This window comes from Oncorhynchus gorbuscha, linkage group LG09, assembly GCF_021184085.1.
Source record: "Oncorhynchus gorbuscha isolate QuinsamMale2020 ecotype Even-year linkage group LG09, OgorEven_v1.0, whole genome shotgun sequence".
In the NCBI taxonomy this organism is placed as follows: Eukaryota; Metazoa; Chordata; class Actinopteri; order Salmoniformes; family Salmonidae; genus Oncorhynchus; species Oncorhynchus gorbuscha.
The window spans coordinates 19,680,498-19,697,192 of record NC_060181.1 but is presented as its reverse complement, the minus strand read 5'-3'; the positions used below and the strand labels follow the sequence as shown (position 1 = coordinate 19,697,192).

The following is a 16,695-nucleotide window of genomic DNA, read 5'->3' as shown; positions in this document are numbered from 1 at the left end:
GAAAACTTCTGACAAAGTTTGATTTTGGAGTGAACCATCATGGTACCTTGCCCAAGGTGTGGGAAGTTGTAGTGGCTTGCCAGTGTCACCACTGCTTGAGGAGTCTAGCTGCACTTTGATGGAGGAGGGGGACACCATGTTGTGCTTTTCTGGCTCGGCAGATCTGCAGATTGCTGACTAGCAGGCAGGGCACTGTTTTTTTTAATCCCCTGCAGTTTTGGGAAAAGCTCTAGGATAACATCTGAAGTGGAAGTGTATTGGCTAAAAACCATGCCCCCCCCCCCTACGCAGCTCACTATCCCTATGCACAAGTCCCTATGCTGCTGAGCGTAGGCATACTGCATCCATCCTCTTAAAATAGATCCACTATGTATCATATGGAGTGATCTGGGATGTCTCTCCATACATCAAACCCTCTGAAGTCTGAGATCCAACCTGCCCTATGGAGGTGTTGAGGAGCCACTTTGATCAGAGAGAAAACACCCAGCTGTGACCTGACCCTGAGCAGGGGTAGAGTCTGTGTGTGTCCCTGTCCGTGTGTCCCCCTGAGGGAGGGCTTGGAAGGGGTCAGGCAGTGCCCCCTGAAGAATCCAAGGAGGTGATTTCTTCTTATCAGACCTACTATAGATCACAGAGCCCCTGCGGCCCCTTTCTCCTGACATTTAGTCCCAGTTGCCTGGCAACGTGGTGTGATATTTCCTACCGTAGCAGGATAGCATCACCATCAAATGGCAGGGCTGGACCATTGATTGTCCGCTTGGATATGGATCACTAATTTAACACTGTTCATAGGTAGCCACTGGGTTTGGATGGGAAAGGGAGGCAATTTCCACTGGAATATTGCATTGTCCTTGCATTTACCCATGATACTCCTCCAATAATAGCAACATTCTCATAACATCCCACAGTAAGGGAATGCTTGATGCATCAGTGACTTGTTACGGTGCTATTGGAAAGACGTGGGAGGGGCTGAGATGAAATGGATCTTGCAATCAGCAGTGTGTGTGTGTGTGTGTGTGAGAAGAAAGGCGTGATGGTTTCAGGATCCTGATCCTGTTCCTCTATTAGACTCCCGAGGGGACAGACAGCGATAACACTGACTGGTTGCATCCTATGATGCCATACTGGGCTTGTAAACGGGAACGGTTTGGAGCTAACTTAATTAAACCAGTCCAATAAAAAAAAAACGTGTTTTCAATGAAAAACGTTTTCCTTCAGTTTGCGCAAATTAGTACACCATGGGTTATATGGGTAGAGGAAACCAGGCCAGGGGTTGTTTTATACTGTACAGGTGACTTTTAAAGTCAATGTGTGAGACATAGTTATGTGACCGTTTTCCCCATGAAACCAGTGTCTGTGTCAATCCGGAAATCATTTTCCAATCTGAAGAATTTCAGGTGGTATTTGAGGAGATTCAGGGCAAGACATTTTTTAGGTGTGTTCAGGAGGACTACAGTTAAGCACATTCAGACAAGGCTGCTAAACTACGCTAATTATTCCAGTGACTGTTGTTGAATGTTAATGTGAGGTGTTTTACCAACCGAGTAAGTCATGGCTGATGAATATCCTGACGTTAGGGAAGTACTGTAGGAGTGCATCCTAAATACCACCCTATTACCTATGGCTGTGGAAAAGCTACAATACATATTTTTGTTGTGGCCCCGGACAAGCACACCTGATTCTACTTGTCATCTAATCATCAAGCTCTTGACAAGTTGAATCAGGTGTGTCTGTCCAGGGGTATAACACAAATGTGTGCTGTTGGGAGGACTGGAGGACTGGAGTTGGGAACCTCTGCTCTATAGAGTACTTTTGACTCGCTAAGTGCTAGTGTTCTCTCTCCAGACTGAGCTTGATGATTCATTTCTACCACACCCAGCAAAAGGTACTAAAACAATAGAAGGTTCTATTATTATTCTGGAATGTTCCTATAACATTCCCCTCAGGATCTCTGTAAATGTTTGACATTTAACCAACCTCTTTCCTGTCAGTCTTTTATGTTGGTTGCCGTGGGTTCTATGGCATGGCGACGATTAATTTGCACCATGTGGATATTGCAAAATAAAGAACACCACATGGGAAAGAAAGTTGCTCCTTTTTTGTGATGTTTGTGTAATACAAACATGAACTGGCCAATGTTAATCAAAACCACTACAACTCTAACTCTAGTTTGGGCAATAGCGATCCTTGTTACCCATTAGCATTGGAGCTATGCAACACTAGTGATGCAATGTCATGCTATTTTAGAGACGGGAGGTCACTGAATGATATCGCTCACTCGACTCGCTATTTGTGATCATGAATTTTCTCCTCGAAGGTCTCTGGCAGCCGAGGGGGTCTGGCCTGAACCCTGGCAGCCTGAACCCTGGCGTCGTCTAATTTACAGGTTAGCGGTTAACTCTGAGAGGGGAAAGAGAGACGGCTGTGATGCATAAATTGCTCTGGAACCCTTCGCTCCTGTTAGCTTTTCCACAGCCGGGGTCCGTGTTGCTATGCACCGTTTCCCCTGCAGAAACCCCGGTGTGCGTGGCTCACTGTCGGTAATTTACACCTGCTTGGCAGAGGGAACAGTTCTCTCTCACACACACACACACGGGCACTTACACGCACACACGTGCTATGTTTAAAACAAATGGCATCGGGGCTTCCGGTGAGAACAAGCTCTGCTGTCTCCAGAACCTTTTTAGAATGCAATGATGAATGTTTAGTCTCTGATGGTGTTGAAAACCACGTCTGTGTCAGGCCGTGAGGTATGTAGCCTCAGAGTCCTGTGCACCACTGGGTTTGACGGGGCATGCCTCTAACGCCAGCCGTAGAGAGTTAAATGATGCTAGAGTCTATGTGGAGGTTGGCCAAATCCTAACTCCACTCATTTGCCCTTTTCTATAGTTTGCTGTTTTTAATTTTGACCTGTTTTGAATGAAGTTGAGAAACTCCAAAAATGCTCCAACTGTCATCATGACTTCTGTATAATATATATACAGAGAGAACAACAGTATATCCAGTACCAGTCAACAGTTTGGATGCACCCACTCATTCAGGGGTTTATCTTTATCTTTACTATTTGGACTCAGACCATTGCTCGTGTTTCTTGGCCCAAGCAAGTCTCTTATTATTATTGGTGTCCTTTAGTAGCGGTTTCTTTGCAGCAATTCGACCATGAAGGCCTGATTCACACAGTCTCCACTGAACAGTTGATGTTGAGGTGTGTCTGTTACTTGAACTCTGTAAAGCATTTATTTGGGCTGAAATTTCTGAGGCTGGTAACTAATGAACTTTCCCTCTGCAGCAGAGGTAACTCTGGGTCTTCCTTTCCTGTGGCGGTCCTCATGAGAGCCAGTTTCATCATAGCACTTGATGGTTTTTCTGACTGCTCATGAAGAAACTTTCAAAGTTCTTGACATTTTCTGTATTGACTGACCTTCATGTCTCAAAGTAATGATGGACTGTCGTTTCTCTTTGCTTATTTGAACTGTTCTTGCAATAATATGGACTTGGTCTTTTACCAAATAGGGCTATCTTCTGTATACCACCCCTACCTTGTCACAACACAACTGATTGGCGGGGTGGCAGGCAGGCTGGTGGTTAGAGTGTTGGGCCAGTAATCAAAAGGTTGCTAGATCGAATCCCTGAGCTGACAAGGTAAACATCTGTCGTTCTGCCCCTGAACAAGGTAGTTTACCCACTGTTCCTAGGCCGTCATTGTAAATAAGAATTTATTCTTAACTGACTTGCCTAGTTGAAAAATATATATATTTTTGGGGGCTCAAACGCATAAAGAAGGAAAGAAATTCCTCAAATGTACTTTTAACACGGCACACCTGTTAACATTCCAGGTGACTACCTCATGAAGCTGGTTGAGAGAATGCCAAGAGTGTGCAAAGCTGTCATCAAGGCAAAGGGTGGCTACTTTGAAGAATCTCAAATATAAAATATATTTAGTTTATCACTTTTTTGGTTACTACATGATTCTATATGTGTTATTTCATAGTGTTGATGTCTTCACTATTGTTCTACAATGTAGAAATTAATAAAAAATAAAGAAAAACCCTTGAATGAGTAGGTGTGTCCAAACTTTTGACTGGTACTGTATATAATCGACAATATTTTGATATGTGTCATTAGAACTGCAGTCTCTTCATCCCTCCATCATTTACATAGGCCAATGTGTAAAGTATTACTACATTGCGTTGTGCCTGAAAATGTCCCACAAGAGGCGGGTAGTGTTTTGAAGGGCCTAATAAAGGTCTGTGTGCAATAGACATACATTTATGGAAATGTCCTTTTTGTTTCCGTTCTGTCAGTCAGCCACAGGGAATTCATTGGTGTTAGACATTGTGGTCGTTGGAATGGTTTCAGGCTCATTTCTGAACTGTCGGTGTCTGTGGGTCAGTCACGCATACACACTCTACCGTCTCTCTGGCTGCAAGACCGTTTGACGATCAGCCTCTGTCTTGCTTGCATCAGTCGTACCCTTGTCTGTCCCTCTGCCTGTCTGTCCGTCCCTGCCAGCCAGTCCGTCCCTCTCGCTGTCTGTCCGTGTCTGCCAGCCAGTCCGTCCCTCTCGCTGTCTGTCTGTGTCTGCCAGCCAGTCCGTCCCTCTCGCTGTCTGTCTGTGTCTGCCAGCCAGTCCGTCCCTCTCGCTGTCTGTCTGTGTCTGCCAGCCAGTCCGTCCCTCTCGCTGTCTGTCTGTGTCTGCCAGCCAGTCCGTCCCTCTCGCTGTCTGTCTGTGTCTGCCAGCCAGTCCGTCCCTCTCGCTGTCTGTCTGTGTCTGCCAGCCAGTCCGTCCCTCTCGCTGTCTGTCTGTGTCTGCCAGCCAGTCCGTCCCTCTCGCTGTCTGTCTGTGTCTGCCAGCCAGTCCGTCCTTCTCGCTGTCTGTCTGTGTCTGCCAGCCAGTCCGTCCCTCTCGCTGTCTGTCTGTGTCTGCCAGCCAGTCCGTCCCTCTCGCTGTCTGTCTGTGTCTGCCAGCCAGTCCGTCCCTCTCGCTGTCTGTCTGTGTCTGCCAGCCAGTCCGTCCCTCTCGCTGTCTGTCCCTCTCGCTGTCTGTCCCTCTCGCTGTCTGTCTGTGTCTCAGCCTGTCTGTCCCTCTGTCTGTCTGTCTGCCAGCCAGTGTCCCTCTCGCTGTCTGTCTGTGTCTGCCAGCTGTCTGTCCCTCTCGCTGTCTGTCCCTCTCGCTGTCTGTCCCTCTCGCTGTCTGTCCCTCTCGCTGTCTGTCCCGCTCGCTGTCCGTCTGTCTGTGTCTGCCAGCCAGTCCCTCTCGCTGTCCGTCCCGCTCGCTGTCTGTCTGTCTGTGTCTGCCAGCCAGTCTGTCTGTGTCTGCCAGCCAGTCTGTCTGTCTGCCAGCCTGTCTGTCCCTCTCGCTGTCTGTCCCTCTCGCTGTCTGTCCCTCTCGCTGTCTGTCCCTCTCGCTGTCTGTCCCTCTCGCCGTCTGTCCCTCTCGCTGTCTCTATCTTGCTGTCGCGCTCTCTGTCTCTCTATCTTGCTGTCTCGCTCTCTGTCTCTCTATCTTGCTGTCTCGCTCTCTGTCTCGCTATCTTGCTGTCTCGCTCTCTGTCTCGCTATCTTGCTGTCTCGCTCTCTGTCTCTCTATCTTGCTGTCTCGCTCTCTGTCTCGCTCTCTGTCTCTCTATCTTGCTGTCTTGCTCTCTGTCTCTCTATCTTGCTGTCTCGCTCTCTGTCTCTCTATCTTGCTGTCTCGCTCTCTGTCTCTGTCTCTCTATCTTGCTGTCTCGCTCTCTGTCTCTCTATCTTGCTGTCTCGCTCTCTGTCTCTCTATCTTGCTGTCTCGCTCTCTGTCTCTCTATCTTGCTGTCTCGCTCTCTGTCTCTCTATCTTGCTGTCTCGCTCTGTCTCTCTATCTTGCTGTCTCGCTCTCTGTCTCTCTATCTTGCTGTCTCGCTCTCTGTCTCTCTATCTTGCTGTCTCGCTCTCTGTCTCTCTATCTTGCTGTCTCGCTCTCTGTCTCTCTATCTTGCTGTCTCGCTCTCTGTCTCTCTATCTTGCTGTCTCGCTCTCTGTCTCTCTATCTTGCTGTCTCGCTCTCTGTCTCTCTATCTTGCTGTCTCGCTCTCTGTCTCTCTATCTTGCTGTCTCGCTCTCTGTCTCTCTATCTTGCTGTCTGTCCCTCTCTCTGTCTCTCTATCTTGCTGTCTCGCTCTCTGTCTCTCTATCTTGCTGTCTCGCTCTCTGTCTCTCTATCTTGCTGTCTCGCTCTCTGTCTCTCTATCTTGCTGTCTCGCTCTCTGTCTCTCTATCTTGCTGTCTCGCTCTCTGTCTCTCTATCTTGCTGTCTCGCTCTCTGTCTCTCTATCTTGCTGTCTCGCTCTCTGTCTCTCTATCTTGCTGTCTCGCTCTCTGTCTCTCTATCTTGCTGTCTCGCTCTCTGTCTCTCTATCTTGCTGTCTCGCTCTCTGTCTCTCTATCTTGCTGTCTCGCTCTCTGTCTCTCTATCTTGCTGTCTCGCTCTCTGTCTCTCTATCTTGCTGTCTCGCTCTCTGTCTCTCTATCTTGTCTGTCTCGCTCTCTGTCTCTCTATCTTGCTGTCTCGCTCTCTGTCTCGCTCTCTGTCTCTCTATCTTGCTGTCTCGCTCTCTGTCTCTCTATCTTGCTGTCTCGCTCTCTGTCTCTCTATCTTGCTGTCTCGCTCTCTGTCTCTCTATCTTGCTGTCTCGCTCTCTGTCTCTCTATCTTGCTGTCTCGCTCTCTGTCTCTCTATCTTGCTGTCTCGCTCTCTGTCTCTCTATCTTGCTGTCTCGCTCTCTTTTTAAAAATGTGTGTCTCTCCCGTCTGGTCCACAGCACATCACTCAAGACAGCTACGTCCCCTGCCTGAGCGACCTGTGCAAGGCATTGTGGGAGGTGATGCTCAGCTACCACCGGACCATGCAGTGGCATGAGGAGCAAGACAAGGAGGAGCCCCCACCCACCACAGGTATGCCTGTCACACCAATATCTGTCCCCTCAATATGTCCTGCCTCAGTGGTGGAAAAAAGATGCCTTGATAGTAAAGATGCCTTGATAGCAAATGACTCAAGTGAAAGTCACCTAGTAAAATCCTACTTGAGTAAAAGTCTGAAAGTATTTGGTCTTAAATATACTTAAGAATCAAAAGTAAATTAAATTGCTCAAATATACTTATGAATCAAATGTAAATGAAATTGTTCAAATATACTTAAGAATAAAAGTAAATTAAATTGCTCAAATATATTTAAGTATCAAAAGTAAAAGTATAAATAATTTCAAATTCCTTATTTTAAGCAAACCAGATGGCACCATTTTCTTTCTTTCTTTATAGATAGCAAGGGGCACTCCAACACTCCAACACATCATTTAGAAACGAAGCATGTGTTTAGTGAGTCCAACAGATCAGAGGCAGTCGGGATGACCAGGGATGTTCTCTGTTTAGTGAGTCCCAACAGATCAGAGGCAGTAGGGATGACCAGGGATGTTCTCTGTTTAGTGAGTCCAACAGATCAGAGGCAGTAGGGATGACCAGGGATGTTCTCTGTTTAGTGAGTCCAACAGATCAGAGGCAGTAGGGATGACCAGGGATGTTCTCTGTTTAGTGAGTCCAACAGATCAGAGGCAGTAGGGATGACCAGGGATGTTCTCTGTTTAGTGAGTCCAACAGATCAGAGGCAGTAGGGATGACCAGGGATGTTCTCTGTTTAGTGAGTCCCAACAGATCAGAGGCAGTCGGGATGACCAGGGATGTTCTCTGTTTAGTGAGTCCAACAGATCAGAGGCAGTAGGGATGACCAGGGATGTTCTCTGTTTAGTGAGTCCAACAGATCAGAGGCAGTAGGGATGACCAGGGATGTTCTCTGTTTAATGAGTCCAACAGATCAGAGGCAGTAGGGATGACCAGGGATGTTCTCTGTTTAGTGAGTCCAACAGATCAGAGGCAGTAGGGATGACCAGGGATGTTCTCTGTTTAGTGAGTCCAACAGATCAGAGGCAGTCGGGATGACCAGGGATGTTCTCTGTTTAGTGAGTCCAACAGATCAGAGGCAGTAGGGATGACCAGGGATGTTCTCTGTTTAGTGAGTCCAACAGATCAGAGGCAGTAGGGATGACCAGGGATGTTCTCTGTTTAGTGAGTCCAACAGATCAGAAGCAGTAGGGATGACCAGGGATGTTCTCTGTTTAGTGAGTCCAACAGATCAGAGGCAGTAGGGATGACCAGGGATGTTCTCTGTTTAGTGAGTCCAACAGATCAGAGGCAGTAGGGATGACCAGGGATGTTCTCTGTTTAGTGAGTCCAACAGATCAGAGGCAGCAGAAAATGTATGGAATGAAAAGTACATTATTTTCTTTAGGAATGTATAAATAATAAAGTATAGATACCTCCAAAAACGACTTAAGTAGTACTATTTTTAAGTACTTTACACCACTTCCCTTTAATTCAGCAGCCCAAAGCACTGTCCCCTCCCCTCTAATAAAGGCAAGTGACCACTCTAAAGCCCTTATTCATCATCGGTCCTCCAAGGTAACCTCTTATTTCTAAAGCCCTGATTCATATACCCTACACCTAAAGCGGAAGTGGAGGAGGCTGCTACAGGTACTGTAAGCATGCCCCACCAATACTCTCTCCCCTTCAATGCAGCATAGCACTGTCCCCTCCCCTTTCATTCAGGCAAGCGACCATTAAAACCCTTATTTACCACCCTCTACCTGCTCTAACTTTTATAGCCCTGATTCCCTTATGCTTAATACACCTAAAGCCCCTTGAACATCCCGCATGGCAATAAACCCTTCTTCAGCTGCCCTCAGGTCAGTTCACCTTGTATTTCTCCAGGCGTTTACTCCCCCTCGTCCTCTAGAAGTTCTTAGAAACCAGCGGTAGGGCTGCAGTAGTGTTCCCTCCATGCTCCTGGCTCTTTTAATCAGCTGCCCCTAAATCAATTTAAGCTGATTCAGCAAAAACAAGGGGGGGGTTGACTTTCATTGAGGCCCCACAGATTTAAACCCAGAGATTGATGGATTTCTAAGTATTGCATTTGCACTTAATAGAGGTGAGCTACTGCCCCGTCTTCTACCCCGCCCATGTAACAGAAGTGGTTGTGAATGCGCAGCCCCACATTTGCACAGCCCACATTGGCTTGATAGTATGGCTAATTGAGGTAGATCGCCACTGTGTTGATAGTTAAGTGGAATTTATTTTCTAGTGTTACTTCAGTTGCTCTCCCTCTCTGGCTGTACATGTGGAGTATCATTGAGCCGACCGACCAGACGTGAAAGCACGTCGCTGGCTACGTCACTGAGTCTTCTCCAAAGACTTCCAGTCCAAACATTAGAATCTAATGATTCATTCTAATGATTAGTTGAGTCATTTAAAATAATCCACACGGTAAGCGATGGAGACAAACTGATCCATGATCATGTTCATTTCCGTATAAGCACCGGTTCGATTGACGTTTGTTGATTGTCCTTCAATAGGAAATGACTGATTCCTTTTTCCTAATTGCATGAAGACACCCTCATGTCCCTCAGTGCCCCACCCTTCTGCCAGGACTTATTTCTTGTATTTGGGATATTTCAGTACAGCCAAGAGGGATGACACATTGCTTACGTGATAATCAGATTGTATCAAATGTAGTGTTGATCTGCTTTCCTGGGAACCTCTTATTTCCCCCATCATAATTTAAACAAGGTTACCAAGTGCAACACTCTCCAAAACAGGCCACAGTAATTCTCATAGGCAGTTAGAGATGTTATGATGAGGTAGCTAAGCTACTGGTTGATCTGCTGGAGCAACAGTACTATTCTATAAAGGGCCCAAAGTACTGTCACCACTGTTTGGAGGCCGGTAGGATGTTGTGGATGAATTTGCATGGGTAGCCTCGTAATGGGTAGCTTCGTAATGGGTAGCCTCGTAATGGGTAGCCTCGTAATGGGTAGCCTCGTAATGGGTAGCCTCGTAATGGGTAGCCTCGTAATGGGTAGCCGCGTAATGGGTAGCCGCGTAATGGGTAGCCGCGTAATGGGTAGCCGCGTAATGGGTAGCCGCGTAATGGGTAGCCGCGTAATGTGTAGCCGCGTAATGGAGCCTGTTTGACAATCAGACTGGTTCAAACATCATGACTGGTTGTGTTTATGCCGCAATAAAAGTTCAAACATTTTTGCAGTTAAATGACAATTCTTTATGACCATGCTCACAGAGATGGTATTGAATTAATAGGGATTCTATATGTAAAAACAAATTCAATCTACTTTCAGCCCTGACTCTATATACAGTTGAAGTCGGAAGTTTGTATACACTTAGGTTGGAGTCATTTAAAATTCATTTTTCAACCACTCTACACATTTCTTGTTAACAAACTATAGTTTGGCAAGTCGGTTAGGACATCTACTTTGTGCATGACGCAAGTAATTTTTCCAACAATTGTTTACAGACAGATTATTTCACTTATAATTCACTGTGTCACAATTCCAGTGGGTCAGAAATTAACATACACGAAGTTGACTGTATCTTAAAATAGCTTGGAATATTACAGAAAATGTAATGGTTTTAGAAGCTTCTGTTAGGCTAATTGGCATAATTTGAGTCAATTGGAGGTGTACCTGTGGATGTATCTCAAGGCCAACCTTCAAACTCAGTGCCTCTGCTTGACATCATGGGAAAATCAAAATAAATCTGCCAAGACTTCAGAAAAAAATTGTAGAGGTCCACAAGCCTGGTTCAACCTTGGGAGCAATTTCCAAATGGTCATCTGTACAAACTAAAGTAAGCGAGTATAAACACCATGGGACCACACAGCCGCCTTACCACTCAGGAAGGATGAACATACTTTGGTGCGAAAAGTGCAAATTAATCCAAGAACAACAGCAAAGGACCTTGTCACCATGTTGGAGGAAATGGGTACAAAATGATCTATATCCACAGTAAAACGAGTCCTATATCGACATAACCTGAAAGGTCGCTCAGCAAGGAAGAAGCCACTGCTCCAAAACCGCCCCAAAAAAGATAGATTACGGTTTGCAACTGCACATGGGGACAAAGGTTGTACTTTTTGGAGAAATGTCCTCTGGTCTGATGAAACAAAAATAGCATTGGTGTGGCATCATCATGTTGTGGAGGTGCTTTGCTGCAGGAGGGAATGGTGCACTTCACAAAATAGATGGATTCATGAGGAAGGAAAATTATGTGGATATATTGAAGCAACATCTCAAGACATCAGTCAGGAAGTTAAAGCTTGGTCGCAAATGGGTCTCCCAAATGGACAATGACCCCAAGCATACTTCCAAAGTTGTGGCAAAATGGCTTAAGGACAACAAAGTCAAGGTATTGGAGTGGCCATCACAAAGCTCTGACCTCAATCCTATAGAAAATGTGTTGGCGGAATTGAAAAAGCATGTGCGAGCAAGGAGGCCTACCAACCTGACTTCAGTTACACCAGCTCTGTTAGGAGGAATGGGCCAAAATTCACCCAAATTATTGTGGGAAGCTTGTGGAAGGCTACCCGAGACATTTGACCCAAGTTACACAATTTAAAGGCAATGCTACTGAATACTAATTGAGTGTATGTAAACTTCTGCCCCACTGGGAATGTGATGAAAGAAATAAAAGCTGAAATAAATCATTCTCTCTACTATTGTTCTGACATTTCACATTCTTAAAATAAAGTGGTGATGCTATCTGACCTAAGACAGGGAATTTTTACTTGGATTAAATGTCAGGAATTGTGAAGTGCTGAGTTTAAATGTATTTGACTAAGGTGTATGTAAACTTCCGACTTCAACTGTAACTATAAGCCAAAGTTTGAAACCACAGAGGCAGTCCAAGATGGGTTTATGTTGGGATCAACAAGACAACTCCAGCTTGTGTCATCACTAATGTCACATTCCTTAGGTATCCAAGCTTAGTGAACACAACTGGTGGCTCTGTTTCCATAGCGATAAAGTTTCAGGTTTCACGTAGAGTAGAGTTAATCTCTTCCAGGGGAGTGTTGGTTTCAAGGTAGCTCACTGGAGTCGTTTTCATTTGGTGAATTGTATTTGTTTAACTTTTCAAAGACTAAACAGTAGCTTTTGATCAAATCCAGAATTTGTTCTTTCTCAGTGGGAAGGGGGTTCAATTTCCCCCTTCAGTACATTAGCTTGATTAACAAAATGGACGATGACGAGTAGGACCACAGTGATGCCCTTATCCCCTAAATCGTTGACGACAGTCACAAATGACACGCTATTCCCTGTATAGTGCACTATGTGGTCAAAAGTAGTGCAATATATTGGGAATATGGTACCATTAGAGACCGAAGATTAACATATCCCGCTGTTCTGCGAGGTGAAAGGACATATTCCATTTAGTTGTAAGGGGGGCAGGGCCATCATATCGAGAGTGAGTGTGATTGGCTTTCATCTACTGTACTGCCCTCTAAGTGAAGGTGACCTCACTCTGCACCAGCTTTACCTTTTTATATGATGTAAAGGGTGTGCGTGTTTAGTGTGCATGTTTAGTCTGTGTGCTTGGTGAGTGTGTGCGAGAGAGAGCGTGTGTGTGTGTGTTCGGTGTGCTTATAGGTGGGTGTGCATCTCTGTTTGTGTGTGCGTATACCAAAGCCTTAAAAGGAGAGATTTACATGTTGATCTTCATTTGTCAGACTGGCGTTGTGTCCTGGGACCCCACACGTTCTACCCGGTGCCCCGCATGACCGCCAGGCTCCTCTCTGTCATTGGAAAAATAACGAAACGGTCCATGGCTGGCTGCTGCAACACTGCACATGCAGCCCAAATGGCACCCTATCCCCTATATAGTGTGCACGACCAGGACCCTGGTCAAAGCAAAGTACTGCACTATATAGGTAATAGGGTGCTATTTGGGATGCAGAGTGAAACACCTACTGAGGGCCACCACAGCTGACGTAGTGAACCAGTCACCATGATGTAATTAATGTCACCACTCAATAAAGGGAAGTTGTTTCTGGAATGAATACGGGCGACGGTTCCCTCCCACCTTTCCAAATTGAATTATCAGCCATACATGTAGCTCACCCACTGTGATGTTCAATCAGCTGGGACAGGTCCTCGGTGGTGAGAGGATAAATGGCCGTGGTCGGTGGATCGGTTACAAGCTCACAGCATGGACTGGAGCCCCTCGTATTGACTGTTAGCTTTGGAACTGACACATTAAACATACAACCAATCCAGGACAGAGGGGGGGAAGATGTTGGCCTTGACATTTGCCTTCCCACGTGTACAGCTTCGCCTCAAGATGAATGAAGAAGTAACGTTCATTTGATGTTTGTGAACAAGTTGAGTTTTTTCACAATCGTTTTGATTGACTTATGATCTCATAGTAGCATGACATTTCTCTTAACATCTCCTGTTATTTAGTGTAATGTCTTGGGTGTGCCAAATTGATATACTACAGTCTAACTTGGACTACTGTCTTTCTTGATTCAGTCCAAGAGAAATGGACACTCTATAGTTAGCTTAACATGACATCATTCATATGTAGCCACACCAGTTCCTTCTGATCATTTAGGCCTTTTCATCTACAGTTGAAGTCGGAATTTTACATACACCTTAGCCAAATACAGTTTTTCACAATTCCTGACATTTAATCCTAGTAAAAATTCCCTGTTTTAGGTCAGTCACCACTTTATTTTATGAATGTGAAATGTCAGAATAATAGTAGAGTGATTTATTTCAGCATTTTATTTCTTTCATCACATTCCCAGAGGACTTTGTTGTCCTTAAGCCATTTTGCCACAACTTTGGAAGTATGCTTGGGGTCATTGTCCATTTGGAAGACCCATTTGGGACCAAGCTTTAACTTCCTGACTGATGTCTTGAGATGTTGCTTCAATATATCCACATAATTTTCCTTCCTCATTATGCCATCTATTTTGTGAAGTGCACCATTCCCTCCTGCTGCAAAGCACCCCCATAACATGATGCTGTTTCTTCCAGCATCTTCACAAGGTCCTTTGTTTTTGTTCTGGGATTGATTTGCACTTTCCGCAAAGAATGCGTTTCCTTCCTGAGAGGTATGACTGCTGCGTGGTCCCATGGTGTTTAGACTTGCATACTATTGTTTGTACAGATGAACGTGGTACCTTCAGGTGTTTTGAAATTGCTCCCAAGGATGAACCAAACTTGTGGCGGTCTACAATTTTTTTTCTAAGGTTTTGCTGATTTCTTTTGATTTTCACTTGATGTCAAGCATAGAGGCACTGAGTTTGAAGGTAGGCCTTGAAATACATCCACAGGTACACCTCCAATTGACTCAAAAGATGTCAATTAGCCCATCAGAAGCTTCTAAAGCCAGGAGTGGTTGAAAAACAAGTTTTAATGACTCCAACCTAAGTGTATGTAAACTTCCGACTTCAACTGTACATTGTTGCTTGGCTAATTATGTGTGTCTGGGACATTGAATAACGCTGCAATCCCCGTGCGGAAATTGACAATTACTCCTCCCATTGCCTTCCATTGCCTCTGCTACTTACCTCCATCTTTGTTAAGGCAGCTTCTCTCTCCTTCATTTGCCAGGCCTGTCAGCAGGTAAATTGCTTTCCTGGCCTGTGACCAGCTTGGATTTGTGTTTTCACACTCCAACATCATCTTCACTCGCAAAGATGGTGCAGAAATGCGATTGCCAGGTCAAAAGAGGAAATTACGTAAAGTTATTACTGTCACATTGGTGTTTAGATAACTGTTTGGCCAGCTAGGATTTGAATGGAGACCGTCTGAGTTTCTCAAGGCTCCTTGTCAAAATCTTGTCTCTTTCTATTGCTTTGAGAAACTTCGCCTTGGAGCTATCTGATGTAGGTTTTGAGGCGTTGGCCGGCTGTTTTCTGGCATCCTTCCTTTTCGTCGTCAGAGGAAGGATATCTGTTAACACAATGAAAGCCCTCTGGGTGCTGTTTCATCACACCTCACTCCGCAGATTATTTCCTGTCTGTGGTTTGCCTTGTTCAAGCTAAACTGCTTTCTGGTATTTTCGGAAGAACATTAGAATGAGTTCAATTACTAGTTCAATTCACATTTTGCTGGTGTTAAACTGAGACCCAGTCTTGATACAAAGTAACCTAGAAATACTCTATTGCACCATTTAAGTCTTTGTCCTTTTATATCATCCTCCTCCTCAGGCTCCTCTTTCCTCCCTCCCCTGTTCCCATTAGTAGCATTAACAGTCCGTGTTCAGCTCCTTCTTTCTTTAGCAGACTGACCTCTCCTCCCCTCCCCTCTAATCTCCTCTCCAAGCCAGTCAGATGAGCTAATCTCCCTTCTCTCTCCTTTGTTAAAGAACACTTTCCTCCTCTATTTCCTCTGTGATGTCACAGTGGGTCTGGGCTTTCCTATTCTTTCTTTCCTCCTCTATTTCCTCTGTGATGTCACAGTGGGCCTGGGCTTTCCTATTCTTTCTTTTCTCTCTATTTCCTCTGTGATGTCAGAGTGGGCCTGGGATTTCCTATTCTTTCTTTTCTCCTCTATTTCCTCTGTGATGTCAGAGTGGGCCTGGGATTTCCTATTCTTTCTTTCCTCTCTATTTCCTCTGTGATGTCACAGTGGGTCTGGGCTTTCCTATTCTTTCTTTCCTCCTCTATTTCCTCTGTGATGTCACAGTGGGTCTGGGCTTTCCTATTCTTTCTTTCCTCCTCTATTTCCTCTGTGATGTCACAGTGGGCCTGGGCTTTCCTATTCTTTCTTTCCTCGTCTATTTCCTCTGTGATGTCACAGTGGGCCTGGGCTTTCCTATTCTTTCTTTCCTCCTCTATTTCCTCTGTGATGTCACAGTGGGTCTGGGCTTTCCTATTCTTTCTTTCCTCCTCTATTTCCTCTGTGATGTCACAGTGGGCCTGGGCTTTCCTATTCTTTCTTTCCTCCTCTATTTCCTCTGTGATGTCACAGTGGGCCTGGGCCTTTCCTATTCTTTCTTTCCTCCTCTATTTCCTCTGTGATGTCACAGTGGGCCTGGTCTTTCCTATCCTCTCTATTTCCTCTGTGATGTCACAGTGGGCCTGGGCTTTCCTATTCTTTCTTTTTCTATTTCCTCTGTGATGTCACAGTGGGCTTTCCTATTCTTTCTTTCCTCCTCTATTTCCTCTGTGATGTCACAGTGGGTCTGGGCTTTCCTATTCTTTCTTTCCTCGTCTATTTCCTCTGTGATGTCACAGTGGGCCTGGGCTTTCCTATTCTTTCTTTCCTCCTCTATTTCCTCTGTGATGTCACAGTGGGCCTGGGCTTTCCTATTCTTTCTTTCCTTCCATTTTTCCCCTCTTAAATGTAATGTAAATTGGGGACCCAATTTTTTATTTTATTCAATTCAGTCTGGTATAAGAACGGTAGACTTTATCTGCAAAAGCAGGGTGTCTGCAGAAAGCTTACTATCTTGGCTGTTGATTGGTGCCTTAAAATCTTTGGTGTGATTTACTACCAAATGGGTATACGAACCTATAAGGGCAGGCCGTGCAGATGACCTCATTTCAAGATTGATGCTTCCTACATTCCGGTTAGTGTTGTGAAGCATAAACAAAATAAACATGGAATACATTGATAGACACCGAAAGCCAGAACTCAGATCATAAGGATGTCTTATTTGTCCAAACATGTGACCTACCGTTATTGATCACCAGCCCCGGGAGTCTAAATGTTTATTTTACATAACGTTTTCACCAAACAGCAAACATCTTACGCGGTAAGGTTTGATTTGGTCAGTGTTCGAGCTATAGCAACATGAGGGGTGTCAACT

The 16,695-nt window shown here is 45.2% G+C and overlaps 1 protein-coding gene across 1 annotated transcript in view; it reads left to right on the top strand.

Moving 5' to 3' along the window:
• LOC124043095 (syndetin-like) overlaps positions 1-16,695 on the top strand; it is a 145,471-nt gene that overhangs the window by 113,311 nt on the left and 15,465 nt on the right. Inside the window, exon 13 of the mRNA XM_046361263.1 lies at positions 6,798-6,930. Within this exon, the coding sequence (XP_046217219.1) occupies positions 6,798-6,930 (133 nt within the window). The remainder of the gene's footprint in view (positions 1-6,797; positions 6,931-16,695) is intronic.